Here is a 17,383-nt window from a genome sequence, read left to right on the forward strand (position 1 = left end):
TACACAGGGCAAACTTCAGGCTCGGATTGCTCCAGGTGCAGTAGAGTCTCCCTTTTCACACCCTGTGAGGAGACACTGCTATTCCCATTTTACAGAGCAGAAGTCTGAGGCTGGTAGGGGCTAGGGTTCTTGCTTGAGGTCAGACAGCAAAGCATGGACTTAACTCCAGGCTGCTCCAGAACTTCCCTGTCTGACCCCACACAACGCAGCCGAGCTGAGCTAGGCACCCAGACCCTGCCTCCTTCTTCTGGCCTCAGGCCCAGGTTTCTTGGGCCGCAGCCCTTTCTCCACAAAGGCCGCCTTGAGTCTCTCTGGCTCCAGGCCTGACTCTGAGCCCTGGCACTGGACACAGCCCTGTTCCTGGTGACGCCTGTGTGTCCAGGACCCCTGGGGACGTCTCCCAGGAGCCTTCCCCTCTGCCAGGAACGCCACCACCACCCCCGCCCTTGTCCTCCAGCTGAGGTCAGTTGGGCCAGGAAAGGGGGCTGAGGCGCCACATGGGGATGGGGCAGGGAGCGGGCAGGGGGGCTCATGAGGTGGGTGGAGCCTTGTGACCACTGCCTGTGGCAAGGTTCCCCGCCATCTCACCGTTCCCGGTCCAGTTCCTCCAGCAGCTGGATGGTGGCCCGGCTCAGCTCCCCAAAGCTGTCCTTGGAGGGCCCGGAGCTGTGCACCGGGCTTCCCTCGGGGGTCCGGGCAGTGGGCTCGGGGGCCAGAGCCGGGGGTTGGAACTTGAGGCTGTACAGGCTGGTGATGTCCATCTGCAGGGCTGGGTGGGCGCAGAGGGAGAGGCTGAGGTCAGCACGCCCCCTGCCCCCCTCCTCCCAGCTCCCTCAGGAAGCGGACCAGGGTTGGCCCCAACGTGCAGGTGGGGGGTCCCCAGGCCAGCCCCTCACCTTTCAGCTGCTCCAGCACCTCGGTCTGCCCTGAGGACACCAGCACGCGGGCCTCCTGCTCCAGCTTGCCCTGCAAGTGCTTCAGGACCTCCTGAACATGGAGGCCGGAAAGAGAGCGGTCGGTGGTCCAGCCCCCTGTGAGATGCCCCTGTCCTGCCTGCCCATCCCTGGGCCCAGCGCCCTGGTGTTTGTCCCCGTGACCCGGGTCCACGTCCTCCGCCCAGCCTCCCCTCGCACCTTCATGCCCGACGTTTCTGTCTCCAGCTTGGACAAGTGGCTTGAGTTATCCCGAAGCTCCTGCCTCAGGTGACTGTTCTCGGCCTTCAAGGCCTCCACCTGCCGCACCAGCTGTTCGTAGGGCGCCACGGAGCTCGTCATCTTCAGCTCCTGCAGCGCCTGGGCCCACGGGAGAGAGGGATCATCCGAGGGTCTGGGTAGGGGGCGGCCCTCGACCTAAGTTCCAGCCCTGGGTTGGGTCTCAGGCAGGGGTGGCTGGCGTGGACTGCTGCAGGCGGGATGGTGCTGGCCCAGGGAATCCGGGGGACAGACGGCCTGGCAGGTGGAGTGACAGACATAGGCAGGGACAACGGGAGACAGAGGGACAGAACTGTCGGAGAGGTGTTCAGACAGACAGCTGAACTGACCAACAGACAAGACACAGACAGACACTGGCCCTCACTGTGAAGCTTTTAGACACACAGACGGACAGCTGGCTGGACAGACGGACAGCCAGACAGTTGAAACTGGCAGGGGGACTCGCCAGCCCAATGCCACCAGGCTCAGAGACACACAGCCAGAGAGAGAGAGAGAGAGACAAACAGACAGATGGACGGACAGCCAAGACCCTCTCCTGAATGAGCACAGCCGCCCAGAGACTGGGTGGACAGACTGCCAGCTGGCCCAGATGCTGGACAATAAGAACGCCGTGAAGGTTCTAAGAAAGCGATGGATGGGCTGATGGTGGCCCCAGCAGCTGGACCCAAACCCACCGCGGTCATCCTGGGGGTCTGCAGCCCGGACACCCCCTCCAGCAGCGGTTGGATCCGGAGTAGCTACCTGCTCGGCCCTGGTGCCCCTCCAGTCGGCCCTCTGTCTGTCCCTAGAGCCCCCGGGGGGCCCTGCCCCATCCCCTGGAACCGCCACTGCCGCTTGCTCTTTGTGTGTCTGGGTGCCCTTCTTGCTCCAGCCCAGCCTCCTCCCTCTGTCCAGCTAGCCGGTGTCTCCTCCCTGGCTTGGCCCTCTTGACCGAGCCGCCCCACCACCGGCCCCCCTTTCCTCTTTGTTCCCTTCCCATCAGCCCTCACCCCCTCCCTCTGCCTTTGTCTGAGATGCACCAATGGCGGCCCATCCCCTCCGCCACCTCCTCCCTGGGAGCCCCCTCCCCCTGCCCGCCTGAGCCCCCTCCCCAAATCAGTCAGCCGCCCCTGCCCACAGGGGGGCACCTGCCCCTTCCCTCTCCCTCCACCACCGGGGCGCACCCATTCCTTCACTCGCTCACTCATTCTCTCTCTCCTCCCCCCAGGAGCCCCCCCACCCACTGTGGGCACAGCTGGGCCTGGAGTAGGGGTGGGGGGGCTCGCCCCAAGGAGGAGTCAGTCCATTCTAACCACTCAGAGGACCTACTGCGTGCCTGGCCTTGTCATCTGACGCCTTGTCACAGTCCTCAGCCTTGAGCCTCAGGGATCACCATTCGACTGTTCCCAGAAAGAGAAACTGAGCCTGGGTGGACACACCAGGCATGACTGGAACCCAGACACTGCCCTGGAAGTGCTCACAAGTCCAGGCAGTGCTGGAAGCACACAAGCCCCGCCCCTGCTGCAGGCCTCGGTTTGCACATCTGAGAAATGGGGAGAACTCGGTCTACCAGGCTTGTCTTATGGGCCAACTAGAGGGCCAGGTGGGATGGTGGTCATGGAGCAGACAGGACAGTCCCATGGGTGACAGCGTGTCAGGTGGGGGAGGCTGGCGCCTGAGGACCACAGTCCCCCCTCTCACCCTGATACTGATCCCGCCCGAGGCTCAGTCGGGGATCCCAGCTGGGGATCAGGACCCACTGGCGCTGCGGCAAGATCCCCGGGGTCCGGCTGGGGCCCTGTGTCCTGGCTGAGGCCACCATGCCATGCCCAGCCAGGGGGAAGCACTAGTCCCGTGCATGCCCCTCCCACTCGGGAAACCCAGACCCCTCCTGGGGCCCTCTCCCCAGGCTGCCCCCAAGGGGCTCTTCTGGAATGGACCAGACCAAGCCTCAGACCTTTCGCTCCCCCCACACCCAGTGGTCACTCCTGCGTCCCCATCAGACTGAACTTGGTAGCAGGGCCAAACATCAGGCTCCCTCCCATTCCAAACTGGGTCCCCAGTGCCACACTCCCACCAGCCCCTCAAGCTCTACCCAGCTGGCCCCTCCCAGGGCAGCCTCGACAGCCTCTTCCCGGCCTCCCACGATCCCCTTTTCATGCACAGACAGAGGGAAAGTTGCAAGTTGGATTCCATTTCTCCCCTGCGCCAATGCCTCCACGGCTCCCCAGTGCCCTCAGCATAAGCTGTGAGCCCTCTGCATACAGCCCGCATCACTGCCACCGGCAGCTCTTTCCCCCAGGCCATTCCACATGCACACCTCTCCTAACTCCTGCCATCGTCACAAGGCCACCTCCTCCCTCCTGCCTGCCCCTCACCCCCAGGCTGCCTCGGGGGACCGCATCCGAGATGTGTGCACCGATAGGAAAGCACCAATAGCTAGGGGTTTGTCTGAATGACAGTGAGGGGCCGCACGTCCTCTAGTTAAGCTGCCACCCAGAGAGGTGCAGCACCATTCCCCAAGACACACAGTGGCTTGTCCGAAGACTCTGGGAGGTCTGGGTATTGAAACCTGTGAGTGGGTGTTTGCATGGGATCAACTGCAGCGACGCAGACGCCCACCTCCCTGGGACACAGGTTCTCCTCTGGCTCCGCCCTGAAGAAACGGAGGCTCCAGCCTGTGTGCTTACAGGCGCGGGAGAGAGAAAAGGACGGAGGCTCCGGCAAGGCGGAGGCCGCACCCGCGCTGCCCTCCACCCAGGGAAGGCGCCCGCTTACTTTATCTCACTGGGGTTGGGCCGGCTGCGGTGCCGAGGGCCTGGGGGTTCCTCCCTCCGCGCAGCTACGCCGGCCCCGCCCAAGTTCCCAGTCCTCCGGGGCTGGGGCGGCCGCGGGGCGCCGGCTCCAGGGCTCTGGGGTTTCGGCGGGGCGGACGAGGGCTCCGCGTTAGACAAAGCCCAGTCCGGGCCTCGCCAGGCGGCGCCGCCGCTCCGGGCGCTGGGCGAGACCACCGCGAGCGGGGGAGGATGCGGGATGCAGGCGCGGCGGCCAATGGCGGCACGGGAAGATGGGCTGGTGCCATGGCAACAGCCAATGGCGGGCCGGGGCGGGGACCGCCGGCGGCTGCGGGGCTTCGGGCCTCCGAGCGGGTTCGGCGGGGGTTTTGTGTGTGTGTGTGTGTGTGTGTGTGTGTGTGTGTGTGTGCGCGCGCGCGCGCGCGCGTGTATGGGTGAATCCCCCTTAGGGAAGGGAGCGTCCCAATGACCATGACCTTGTGTCCTCCACTCCATTCCGGGGTGAAATGGCCTTTCAGAACCTGCAATGGCTGGATCTGCAGAATTTGAGTGTAAGCCATCCAGTCTTGGGTGTTACATCAGAACCTTAGGGTGGAGGGAGGGAAGCTCCAGGGGCGGGGCAGGAAGCCCCTCCCCACGGATCCGGCCTGGCCTGGATCCGATGGGTCAGGGCAGGCCAGGGTTGGGGATCCAGCTGGACCACCCCGTCGAGCGTCCTGGCTGCCATGGGGGGCTGAGCGTGGGGGATGGGTAGGCACGCTGGGGAGCACCTGGGACCCTACATCTCTCCCTGTCACCCTGCCCTGCAGAGTGTCAGCGCCTCCGTGACACCATGGCCCTTCCTACATTCTCTGAATCTCTCACCCTCTGTGTCTCTGCCCCATGTGGGACCCATAATTCACCCTCGCACAAGGGAAGCCAGAGGAGGGAGGGGGCTGGGCTCCCGGGAGTACCCGTCCCCAGCTGTCTCAGATCGTCAATGGGTCCCTGGAGGCCACTTGAGGGTTTAACACCCAGAGGCCGAATCTGCAGCTGCAGCTCAGGCCGCCTGCTGCCCAAAGGACGAAGGAGACATGGGTTTTGGGCCTGCCTCTGTCTTCTCTTGGCTGGGGGGCCAGGGCAAGTCGTTTACCTGGAGACCCTCAGTTTCTCCCTCTGTAAAATGGGGAGGTGGCTGCAGCCTTTGTAAGGGCTGGTGCAGGGAAGGACAGGACAGGAGGGGCAGCCAAGGACACAAGGACCAAGGCCACCATGGTGTCTCCTGTTGGGCCGGCTGCAGGAGGCCCCTTGCGTCCCACCCTGGGACAACAACGCTGGGGGCGCCGAAAGAACTTGGACCTTCCATGTTCCAGAGCCTCCGGAGCCAAACACAGCCGCCCCCAGCCTGTGGGACCCAGGAGGGAGTGCAATGGGCAGAAGGGCTCTTTCCAGAGGCTGCGAAGGCTGCACTGAGAAGGGGACACCGGTGCTGGGCCTCTTCAGCATGAATCAGAGTTGGGCATGGGATCAAGGAGGGGAAAAGCATTCCAGGCTGAGGGAACAGCACATACAATGCCTGGAGCCAGGAGAGATCAGAGCCCACTCAAGGCATATGGACTTCGGTGGTGGGGCTGGACCAGGGAACTGATGAGGCGTTTAGAGCAGGAGGAGTCCTGGGGCTGAGCTGACCACGGGAAAGCAGGGCAGACTGGGCAAAGCTGGAATGGGGGCAGGTGGAGGACAGAGCCCAGGGCCGACTTCAGCTCCACCTTGACTCCCCTGCATGACCTGGGGCATGGCCTCAGTTTCCCATTTTGTTCACTGGGAGGTGGTTAGAGAATCCCTGCCCCAACCCCCATGGGATGAAGTCTCAGCTCCCCCATCCAGTCTTAGATGCCACTGTTCTCCAGACCCCTCTCAGCCAGAACGTTAGAGCTGGCAGGGGGCTTGGAGGGTCCAATGGCCAGTCTTGTCCTCATACACAGGGGGAAACTGAGGCTCAGGGCAGGGAGCACGTTGCTTGAGTTCATGCGCAAGCCCCACCAGGCCCTCCCTGGGCGTTCCTCACCACTCTGGGTGGGGCTGGGGCCTGGAAGGTTGAGGGCACATGAGGGCTGAAACCCCAAGGCAAAATGCCCTTGTCCCCAAGCCTCTGGAACATCACGTCCCTGACACCACCCCAAATCCTTGACCCTGTAAATCTTTGAGCCACAGCCAGAATCGGGCATCACTGTAAATTCTAGAAAGACAAGAGCCTTCGGAACCCTCAGAGCCTCCCAGGACCCCAGGCCCAATCTCGGGTTGCCCAGCCCTAGTGGGGGGCCTCTTCCCAGTCTCCCTCCCTGGTATCGTCTGCTCCCTCTACCGCACAGGGCTCGATTCTCCCCATCCCCACCATAAAACAACGCCCCCCCGAGCCTGGCACACAGCCAGGTTCACTCTTGGGCCTTCTGAGCCTGATCCCAGGCATCTCTGCCCCCTTGATTACACTCCCCCCCTTCCCCACTGAGCCTCCGCCGTGTCAGGGGCTGGGGGCGGAACCAGGAGCGTCCCCCGACTCGGAGCTGGATCGGGGTGGGGGACAGGGAAGCAGGAAGGCAGCAGGTGGTCATGAGATCACAGAGACGGGCTCAGGCTGGGTGACTGCGCAGGGCCCTGACAGGTGAGGAGAGAATGCCACTGGAGGTGAGGGGGGGGTGGGGCCGGCTGGTCCAGGCCGTGTCCCCGAATCCCGACCCGGGATGGGTCGCCTGACCACGGTTCTGGGCCTCAGTTTCCCGGGCGTGGAGCGGGCGGGCTCGCGGCCCCTTCAGCACCGCGGACAGCTCCCGCCGGCCTCTGGGCTGTGTCCTCTGCGGGCACCTCCGCCCCGCGCTCAGGCTCCAGCCCAGCTTGAGGGGTGACCTTGGGCTTCCCGCTGCACCCTCCCAGCCTCAGTTTCTCTTAAAGAGGGGATGTTATAGCCCCAGAATTCAGATTGCGGAGGCCAGCAAAGCGCTCGGGCCCGGTGGGATGGATATTACTATGAACATCCGCGTGGGCGAACATCTAAGTCAGCCCTACGCTCTGCGGCCAGAAGGGGAAACTGAGGCCTGGAGAGGTGTAGGGCGTGGCACGGTCCCCCACCCGCCTGCGCACGGCGGAGCCTCGGCAGAGCGAGTCCCCGCCGCAGCCCCCCCGCCGCAGCCCTCCCGCCGCAGCCAGTCTTCTGGTCTGCGCAATGAGGAGGGGACCGGGGGTCTGTCTCGGAGGCAGAAGGCTGGGCCCGGCGTGGCCGCGCCTGCGCAAACCCGGAGGGGGGGGGCGGTTGTGGCTGCGGCGCGGGGGAGGGGCTGCCAGCCCTGCGAACAACCTGAGGCGGTTTCCCTGGCAACGGTCTCCACAGCGACTGCGCGAGACCCCAGACCCTTGGCGATTCCCTGCGCGTGCCCTTGCGCCTCCCGCTGCCGCGACCACCGTTACGGCGGTCCTCACCCCATTCCGGGCTGCGGCTCTCCCGCCCCAGCCGCGCCCACGGCCAGACCCCACCCCCCGCGGCCGGGACCCCCGCGCCCTACCTGGTCCCCGAAGAAGGCCGAGTGCAGCAGGCTCAGCAGCCCCAGGAGCCCCATGGAGCCGCGGCCGCCTCAATCAGTCTGCGCCCCGCCCCTCGGCCGCCGGGGGTGGGGGTGGGAGGGACGGGCCGGGAAGCGTGCGCCTGCGCGGAGCAAGGGACGGAGGGGGGGTGGTCACAAGGCGGGGCAGGCGGGGACTCTAACGCGAAGGGGGCGAAAGAGGGGGGCACTGGGGGGCCCGCCCGGGCGGGGGAAGGGAGTCTCGAGGGACTGAGGACTTGGGAGGGGCGGCGTGAGGAGATCCCGAGTGAGGGAGATGGGGGCGGGGACCAGCGTGAGCGGAGAAGGCGGGGGGAGGGGCGGGGGTCCAACGGGGTTGGGGAGCCCTAGAGAGGTGCGGGAGGGGTCCCTGGGGACGGGGGAAGAGCAGGGAGAGGCTCTCACGGGAGCTGGAGAGGCGGTCCGGTGTTGGGAAGTGGGCCCGGGGTATGAGGGGTCCCCTAGAGGACGGAGATCTCGAAGGGACGGAGGGGGGCGCCGCCCTTCGGCCTCAGTCGGCTGCCTGCTTGGTCAGTGTCCCCGCAGTGGCCGGGGCCGCGCGTTCCGTTCATTAGTCATTCAGCAAACGTTGGCTGCGCGCCTGCTGTTTGCCGGGCTCTGAACTGGGCGCTGGGCACGCGGGGGCCTGGTGGGCGACACCACACGTAAACCAATTTTCAGTCATTTACCAAACACTTATTAAACACCTACTGCGTGCTGGGCCCTATGCAGTGAACAAAATAGTCAAAACCCCTGCCCGTGGGAAGCTGACAATGGGGGGAGAGGGACCGATAGTCAACAGGAGAACATGTTGGCTAGAAGTGGGCGCTGAGGAGGAAACAGCAGGGGAGGTGGGGGGCGTGGGGGGCTACTGGGAAGGGCACTTGAGTGGAGACCTGAGGGGTGACCCAAGAGAGAAGAGCATCCCGGCAGAATCAACCGCTAGCGCAAAGGGAGGGGGCAGGAGGTGAGGGCGAGGAGGGGACTGGGCGGGTCAGGCCGTGCAGCGCCAGGGTGGGGGGACGAGGGAACCAACCCCCAGGGCGGCGGGCAGAGCAGGGACGCGCCCCGCTCGCTGCTCACACGCGCCCTCTGGCGGCTTCGGGGAGAACAGGCCGTAGGAGGTGCCGGGAGACGAGGCGGGGTCCCGGGCGACTGAGGGCGGGGTGGGGTGGGGGGGATGGGGAGGATGGTGTGGGGTGGGGAGGGATGGGGGAGGGGGGATGGAAAGGGACGGTGGGGGTGGCGGAGGAGGCGTTATCACGAGCTCTTTTAAGTCCTGGGGAGTATAGAACAGCGGCGAGAGGAGAAGGGGGCGCTACTGTGGCCCGGATGGTGAGAGCCGGCCTCCGCAAGCAGGTGCCGGGAATCAGCGTGAAGGGCGTCCGGGTGAGAGCGGAGCCCGTGGGAAGGCTGGGAGGTGGGAACTGGTTTGGAGAGGCCGAGGCACAGCGGGGGGGCGGGGCTTCCTGGGCCACGGCGGACCCTGAGCGTTCTTCTGGAGCCTGGGGAGGTCCCAGGAGGATGACACGCATTAAATTGACGTCCAGGTGGGAGATGGTGGAGGGCTGGCCAAGGTGGTAGCAGTGGGGCGGTGGGAAGCGGCAGATCCAACTTAGGTTCTGAAGCTAGCTGACCGACGGGGGTGGGGGAGTGGTGTAGAGCCCCGAGTCCCAGAGAAGCAGTTGCCTCTGAGATGGTGGAGATGGCGCGCAGGCTTGGGGAGCCCAGGACAGATTCAGGAGGGACGGGACAAAGAAGCAGGAACGTAGCGCGGCCTGAAGACGGAGCCCGGGCCGCCACCAGACAGAAGGGCCGGGCGGGGACGTCCGGGTCTGCAAGGACTCCTGCCTCGCCCCCTGGACCGCCCCGACAGTGCTCCAAGATTCGGACGCCACCTGGCGGCCACAGTGTGCGCCGCAGTCTGGATAAGACAGGGTGTTTCGCATACAATACTAATATGCAGTCTCCTAATCATACGTAATTACACAAACTGCAGAAAATTTAAGTGATGATCATTGCCACTCCTGCCCTAAGCCCACCGAGGTGACCTGTGGTGGCCAGGCTGGAAGCTTCCTGTGAAGGCTCAAAAGGTGACCCTGGTTACCGGGGGCCTGATGAGGGGTTACACCAATGCTGCTGTACTAGGGAGGGTCCTGCTCATTTTTACAAAACAAGAAACTGTGCTAAAGGTTCAGTCAATAATTTTGACTCCGCAGGCCAGGAAAGCACCGGAACGAATATGAATGCGCATGTCTGTGTGCCAATAACACTTTATTTACAAAACAGATGGCAATGTTTGCACACCCTGGCCAGCACCCATCCCCACTTCCACCAGCACCGCTCCACTCCGCAAGATGGAGGGGCTCACACCCCTGGCACGTGCATTTTGCTCCTGCAGGAGGGCCTAGCAGCTCCAAAGTTACGCACGTTTGTACAGCTTTTCATGTTCAGGGTCAAAAACCACCTCCCTGCAAAGGGTCGGATTTGCCCAGGGCATTCCTCTCTACTCTTCCAATCCAATGTAAAAAACATGTTTACTTCAGCAATTGCTTTATCTTTCCAATCCAATGTAAAAAACATGTTTACTTCAGAAATTGCTTTATCTTTCCTTGTTTTTAAAATACATTTATTGATTTATTTACTTATGGCTGTGTTGGTCTTTGTTGCTGCACGCGGGCTTTCTCTAGTTGCGGCACATGGGCTTCTTGTTGCGGTGGCTCCTCTTGTTGCAGAGCACAGGCTCTAGGACTCCCGGGCTTCAGTAGTCGTGGCACGCAGGCTCCAGTAGTTGTGGCTCACGGGCTCTAGAGCGCAGGCTCAGTAGTTGTGGCACATGGGCTTAGTTGCTCCACAGCATGTGGGATCTTCTTGGACCAGGGCTCGAACCCATGTCCCCTGCATTGGCAGGCGGGTTCTTAAAACACTGCACCACCAGGGAAGTCCTTTTTTTTTTAAACTTTGTTATTTTGGCTGCGTTGGGTCTTTGTTACTGCGCAGGCTTTCTCCAGTTGTGGCGAGCAGGGGCTACTCTCCGTTGCGGTGCGCGGGCTTCTCATTGTGGTGGCTTCTCTCGTTGTGGAGCACGGGCTCAGTAGTTGTGGCGCGGCGCTTAGTTGCTCCGCGGTATGTGGGATCTTTCCCCACCAGGGCTGTAACCGGTGTCCCCTGCGTTGGCAGGCGGATTCTTAACCACTGTGCCACCAAGGAAGCCCAACTGCTCTTTTAAATTATGGAATTTCCAAAAAGACAACTGAGGCTACAGTGGAGGGAGGCTACCTACTTCCTTTCTAGTTGTAGGGCCGGGCAGGCAGGTCCTGTTCTGATTGAAGTGAATCTGGTCCATGTTGCCCAGAGACTTTCCATGGCAGCCCTCACAAAGGCCTTTAAACTCACTGCGAGGCACACAGCTAATCTCACCTGACACCCAAGCCTCACATGATGGATTCAAGTTTCTAGCTTGTTCTTCTGAAGCCCGATCAGGTTCAGGGGGCCATCCACAAGTGTGTCAGTGTTCTATCCACTGAATGGGCTGCCAGCCCCTCACTTCTCACCTTTGCCATCACCCAGGTGTCCTATCTAGTGCGCTGGACCCACAGGCTGCCTTCCCCACTCATCCTTCCCTCCTGCCAGGTGTAGGTCAGGCCCACCTGTCCTTTCTCGGCCCATGGAAGCTCACGGTTTCTGCAGGGCTCTGGCTCCTGGCATGTGCGCGTTGTGTTAGGAACTAGAGGTCCAGCAGCATTTTGACGTCTGTCTGTTTATACATCAGCCCTGTTCCTAACGGGTTGCTCTCTTCTCCTTAAGGGTTTATAGGAGTCCTCCATGAATCAGGGACACGAGACAGACTGCAGAGAATCTAGTCTCAGCACTTGGGTCCTTCTGCCAAACTGGGCCAAACTGGGCCAACCCGAGTCCTTAATCCTGTCACACAATCTGTCTCCTGCCTTCTCCACTGGAGGTTACACACGATGAGCTGTGCTTTCTGTTCAATTTAACTCCAGATCAAGATACAACAGTACGAGCAAATTACGTTAAAACTGAAATTCTGGAAAAGGAGCCCAGAGCAGCGGTCACAGAAGCAGCAGCTCCGTTCAGCCATCTCCTCCCCGCCTCCATGGCTGTACTGTGGCCGCCCCTCACATTCTAAACTGAGGTGCAGACTTGGGTGCCTAAAGACCACCTGCAGGACACCCCCCTGCTCCCCACCTTGGCTGATGGCAACTCCAGCCTTCCAGTAGCTCAGCCCAGAACCTGGGAGTCCCATCCACTTTCTTCCACATCCCACCAGCAAGTCACAGGGACCCCTTAGGGCCTCACTGCTGCTTGGACAGTCACCGTGCCTGTCCATCCACTGGGGCATCTGCCATCTTTCCCATCGTGAAGGAAACAAGATCTGACCAGGAAGACTTTAGGGAACACGGTGGAGACCCCACCCACAGGACACCCCAGGAAGGGCTCAATCCAAGGCGCGGGGCCCCGGGGTTACCGTGGGAGGTTTTTGGAAGCTGATCAGGAGCACAGGGAGAGCCAAGAAGAGGCACTGATGCAGGCAGCACAGGCCACTGGACATCCCAGGACTTATCACAGAGCCCAACCCACCCGTTCCCTAGCCTCAGCCTACCCGAGAGGGGCTGTGTCTACAGCAGGAAACCCAGGGCCACACGCTGTCCAACAATGGCCCATGACCCACCTGAGCATCCAGGTTTTGTGACCAGGCCCAGCCCCCTTCCCGGGGGGTGGGCCGGAAGCACCACACGTGGGAAGGACCAGTCGCACTCGGGACTACACAAGTCTCTACCTTTATTGGCCAGCAGGCTACTTGAGGGGGATGAAGCGGGAGGAGTGGGTGGCCCCAATACCGGGCCGGCCGTGCTTCACAGGCTTGTAGGTGATGGAGAACTCGCCTAGGTAGTGGCCGATCATCTCAGGCTGAGGAGGAAGGGAGCAGGGTGGTCAGGCGGGCGTGGCTGGCCAGGCCCTGGCCCCCACCCCGGGCCAGCACAGCCCACACGCACCTTGATTTCCACCTGATTGAAAGTCTTGCCATTGTAGACGCCCACCATGCTGCCCACCATCTCGGGCAGGATGATCATGTCGCGCAGGTGCGTCTTCACCACCTCGGGCTTCTCCATGGGCGGCGCCTCCTTCTTGGCCTTGCGCAGCCGCTTCAGCAGCGAGTGCTGCTTCCTCCGAAGGCCGCGGTTCAGCCGCCGCCGCTGCCGCGCGCTATGCAGCTGCATCAGCTGCTCACTGCGGGCAAAGCGCACAGAGCGGGTGGCCTGAACCCCGGCTCGCCCCCCACCGCCCGCCCACCGACACTCCCGCTTCCCGTAGAGCCCCCAAAGCAACACTCGCAGCCCGGCCAGGGCCCACGGCTCCCGCGCCGAATCGTTCAGGATAAAACCCTCCGGTTCAAGAACCGCACCCCCCGCCCCCGCTATCTACAAACGAGGAAGCCGAGCCAGGAAAAGAGGTAGCTCAGGTAAGAAGGCGGAGCAGCCGAACTTCGCGGGCAAACTGCTCTACCCCGAAGGCCTCAAGAACCCAGGAGCGGGGCCACCCGGAGAAACCCACAGCCAACGAAGACCCTGTGCTGTGCCCCCAGGAAGCCGGCCCCTCCGAGCCAGACCCGCGCACACCTCCAGGAAAAAAGGCGTCCCTGGCTGTCCGCAAGCCTCCCTCCCCATCTGGGGGCCAGGGCGTCGCACCCACCCTGCCTAAAAGCTTCCAGCTCCTACAGCCAAACCTTAGACCAGGGATCGGCAAACTCCCGCCCACGTAGCAAATCCCAGCCTGCAGATGCCCGAGCTCAAGAGGCTCACGAGCTAGGACAGCGTTTACATTTCCGAGTGGACGAAAACACGTCCAAAGGAGACACGTAGAAATCCTCTTAAATTCGATCCTCAACGTCTCCACGTGGAGTTTTATCCGCACGCAGCCCCGCCCTCTCCTTTACACACGGTCTCCGGCCGCGGCCGCAGGTCAGGCTGCAGCCCCCAGCCCTCGGGCCCACCCCCCCCCCCCCGCCGCCATCCCCCCCTGCCCGGTCGCCACTTACTAGGACATGTCCAGCAGCTGATCGAGGTCCACGCCGCGGTAGGTGAACTTGCGAAAGGTCCGCTTCTTCTTCTGCTCCACTTCCGCCTGCGCGGGCCGGGATGCGGGTGAGCCGAACCCCGAGACCCACCTCCCAGCCTGCGGCGGCATCACCGGGCCCGCGGCTCCCGCCGAAAAGCGTGCGGCCCTCCCGGGTACGGAAGCCCACGGGGACACACCACCTCGGGCCCGTCCCGGGGCGGCCCGAGCGGCCCGTGGCTACGGGGACTCGGCTGGGACAAGCGGGCCGACACAGGCCTTCCCTGCCCCGGGTCGTCCCGACACCCAGCAGGCCCGCCCCGCGCCCCCATGTCCGGCGGCGGTTCCGGAGGCCTGCAGGAGGCTACCGCAGCCGCGCGGCCTGACCCCGGCCTCCACTGCGCGGCCAGAGCTCGGATGGCGCCAGATGGGCCCGGAACAGACACGGTAACCGTGACACTCACCATCTTGTCGGCTCTTCAGAAAGGAGCGTCCTTTCTGCGCCTGCGCAGTTATCGCGAGGCCGCTCGCGTGCCCCGCCCCAGGGCTGCGCGCGCGCGCGCTTCCGCTTTCCCAGCGGAGGACGCGCGCCCTCTGCTGTCCGGAGGCCAGAGCGCTGGCTGCGAGGAATAAAGGAGCCTCTGCCAACCTTGTGTGCTCGGACACCCCAGGCTGGGGCCGGCCGCCTAGTATTTTGGAGCCCCTTCCTCAACTGGGGGACGTGGGACGCGTCGCCGCCCGCTTTGGAAACTCATATTCGTGCTCCGTAATCTCCATAATGAAATCCACGTAAAAAAGTGTTCATGGAGTGCCTGTTTGCAGTAAGCGCGCTGTCTGGGTTCGGGACTGGCCCTCCCCTAGGGAGCTCGCATCCCAGTGGGCGAGACAGACCCGTAAGAAACAAGGTCATTACAGATATCTGAGCCAAAAGGAATCTCGGGGGGTTGGGACACTGGCTTTGCACAGATGCTCAGAAAAGGCTTCCCTGATAGGGACCAGCCAGCCTTTAACAGACGAACTTATATCGATATAAAGTAACAACTGCAACATTGCAGTGCTAGGTTTGCAACACATAAGCATGTAATATGTCTAACAAGAAAAGCAAGGACGGGCCGAGGGATGAGAGCTATATAGGAGTACGCTTTCAATAGTCACTGGAACAAGGTGTCCATCTGAAGGCGATTCTCGTACATTAAGATGTATGTAGTCCCATGGGGCCCAGTAATCCCACTCCTGCGTGCATACCCCAAAGAACTGAAAGCAGGGACTCCAACAGATTTTCACACCCATGTTCACAGCAGCATGATTCACAGTAGCCAAAAGATGGAAACAACCTAAGTGTCCATCCATGAATGAGGGATAAACACAATGAGGTCCACCCACACAGTGAAATATAATTGAGCCTTAAAAAGGAAGGAAATTTTGACACATGCTACAATGTGGACAGACCTTGAGGACATCAGTGAGAGAATCCAGACATAGAAGGACAGAATACTGCATAATCCCACCCATGTGAGGTCCCCAGAGGACCCAAATCCATAGAGGCAGGAAGTAGATGGTGGGGTTCAGGGGCTAGGGGAGGAGGATGGGGAGTTAAGAGTTTCAGTTTGGGAAGAGAAAGTTCTGGAGATGGATGGGGGGAGATGGTTGCACAACAATGTGCATGTGCTTAATGCCACTGAGCTGTGCACTTTAAAAATGGTTAAAAATGGCCAATCTTGTATTTTTTTAATATTTTTTTTGGCTGCGTGGCATGTGGATCTTAGTTCCCTGACCAGGGATCAAACCTGTGCCCCCTGCAGTCAAAGTGTGGAGTCTTAGCCACTGGACCACCAGGAAAGTCCCCTACTAATCTTATATTTTGTCACAGTAAAAAGCAACCCAACAGATGTGTGTGGTAAACTATAGAACCCCTAGAAAACTCAAAACGCACAATGAAAAAAATTAAAAGAATTAATTTTCTAGGTACACTAGAAAATAGTCACTGAATGCAAAAGAAAGGCATAACACAGGCATACAAGAACAAAAAGACATGATACATAGAAAACAGTTAAACGTTTGGCAGGGGTAAGCCCCATGAATGGATCGAGGATGCAACCAGCCCTGCAGGGAGGCTGAGGTCCTGGAAGAGAGAGTGAATGTGCAAAGGCCCTGAGGTAGGAATGAGAAGCTAAAACAAGAGAAAAGGCCAATGCCCTCCCCTCCCCCCGCCACATGATTCCACCGCACCTCACTCAGTTTGCGTGTGGGGCACGAGGTGACCGTCTTCAGCCCCCTACCGACTAGGCTTGGCCGAGTGGCTTTGTGGGGAGCTGGAGCTGGCCTGGAGGGGACGGGAAGTCCGAGCCCTCCTCAGCCATTTCCACAACGGGGCGGGGTGTGGGGGGAGGTAGCCAATTAGGCTTCACGCGAAGGAGGGGACGTCCCTCCGTGCCCCAGTGGGGTACAAGCACTGTGTTTGGGACTGCAGGAAGTGTCTATCAGGGTGTGAAGGTGTGAAGCAGGCTTGCCCAAGTTTATGGAGGCAAACGTGGTCCTGGGAGCTCCTGGCTGGCTGAAAGGCCCTTCAATGATTGCACGGCACCCTTTGGCCAAGAGACTAATTTTGCAGAGAATTCATCTTGCTGATGTAAGGAGCTGACTTTTAACAATGCAGCGACACGTGGTGGGGACTGCAGGGTGCGGGGCACGAGGTCCCCCGCTCTGCCTGATCCTGCTGCTTCTGTGAACCGGAGGGACGGGAAGAGGAGGGGTGCAGTCTTGGAGGGTCATCTTGGGTCTGGGGGAGAAGATGCCCGTTTCACTGGCTTTCTGGGCTGAGCCAAGCTTCCCTTCCCCTGCAAAGTGCGCTGGGCTGGGGCTCTCCGGCTGTCTAGTTCACCGCATTCTCAAGCCTGGCACACTGGAGCCATCCAGGATTTATGTTCTGAAATCTCGATTGTCGTTTTTTTTTTTTTTAATTTTTTTTATTATTTATTTATTATGTTTATTTTTGGCTGTGTTGGGTCTTCGTTTCTGTGTGAGGGCTTTCTCCAGTTGCGGCAAGTGGGGGCCACTCTTCATCGCGGTGCGCGGGCCTCTCACTATCGTGGCCTCTCTTGTTGCGGAGCAGAGGCTCCAGACGCTCAGGCTCAGTAGTTGTGGCTCACGGGCCCAGTTGCTCCGCGGCATGTGGGATCTTCCCAGACCAGGGCTCAAACCCGTGTCCCCTGCATTGGCAGGCAGATTCTCAACCACTGCGCCACCAGGGAAGCCCATCGATTGTCGTTTTTACGACGACAGAACGGCCCCGTCACTTCATGTGGCAGAGAGCACTCTGCAGGTGGGAACTCGTCCCACCCCGCCTCCCTGGCCCCCAGGTTCCCTCTGCATCTCTGGAACCCCCCTTTGCTGGGACTCGAGCTGCTCCACTGCCCAGGCCTGGCCCTGCCTCTCGGGCCCTGTGAACAGCAGCTGTGCCCCACCAAGTGCCCACCATGACGACCTTCAGCTCCCTGAGCTGCACCCCACCGGCCCTGAACTGGGGGTGCCAACAGCCCCCCCACCCATGTCCACGGCCCACTTTGTGGAAAGATGAGCGGCCTGCCCGAGGCCACAGTCCAGGTGTCACTCCCGCAGGGGCGGGGGAGGCCTGGCCAGCCCCACCCACGTGTGTGCAGACGTCTCTTCCTCGGAGCCCGGCAAGTGGCCTCTGAACCCTGGGACCCAGGGTCCCTCACAGTGGGTCTGCAGCTCTGACCAGGCCCGC

At 61.4% G+C, this 17,383-nt stretch overlaps 2 protein-coding genes across 8 annotated transcripts in view; both read right to left on the minus strand.

Annotated features, from left to right (window-relative positions):
• APC2 (APC regulator of WNT signaling pathway 2) overlaps positions 1 to 8,746 on the minus strand; it is a 26,700-nt gene extending 17,954 nt beyond the window's left edge. For 2 of the 7 annotated variants that reach the window (XM_082380019.1, XM_082380018.1), the window contains exons 1-5: positions 7,963 to 8,745; positions 7,522 to 7,661; positions 1,134 to 1,292; positions 897 to 987; positions 589 to 769 (exon numbers count right to left, since the gene is read on the minus strand). In XM_082380019.1, coding sequence (XP_082236145.1) covers positions 589 to 769; positions 897 to 987; positions 1,134 to 1,292; positions 7,522 to 7,575 — 485 coding nt within the window. In that variant the 5' untranslated portion in view covers positions 7,576 to 7,661; positions 7,963 to 8,745. Of the gene's footprint in view, positions 1 to 588; positions 770 to 896; positions 988 to 1,133; positions 1,293 to 3,968; positions 7,097 to 7,521; positions 7,662 to 7,962 lie in introns of those variants that run through there. The other 5 variants (XM_082380023.1, XM_082380022.1, XM_082380020.1 and 2 more) reach the window with 4 other exon arrangements.
• A 3,597-nt stretch (positions 8,747 to 12,343) lies between these two features.
• Positions 12,344 to 14,201, minus strand: RPS15 (ribosomal protein S15). Its single transcript, XM_082380052.1, has 4 exons — positions 14,100 to 14,201; positions 13,619 to 13,704; positions 12,576 to 12,810; positions 12,344 to 12,489 (listed from the first exon to the last, which is right to left on the minus strand). The coding sequence occupies exons 1-4, from the start codon at positions 14,100 to 14,102 to the stop codon at positions 12,376 to 12,378; spliced, it is 438 nt and encodes a 145-aa protein (XP_082236178.1). The 5' UTR covers positions 14,103 to 14,201; the 3' UTR covers positions 12,344 to 12,375.
• Positions 14,202 to 17,383: the final 3,182 nt, after the last annotated feature.

The sequence above is a fragment of the Balaenoptera borealis genome (genome assembly GCF_965194805.1).
Source record: "Balaenoptera borealis genome assembly, chromosome: 2".
Taxonomy (NCBI): domain Eukaryota; kingdom Metazoa; phylum Chordata; class Mammalia; order Artiodactyla; family Balaenopteridae; genus Balaenoptera; species Balaenoptera borealis.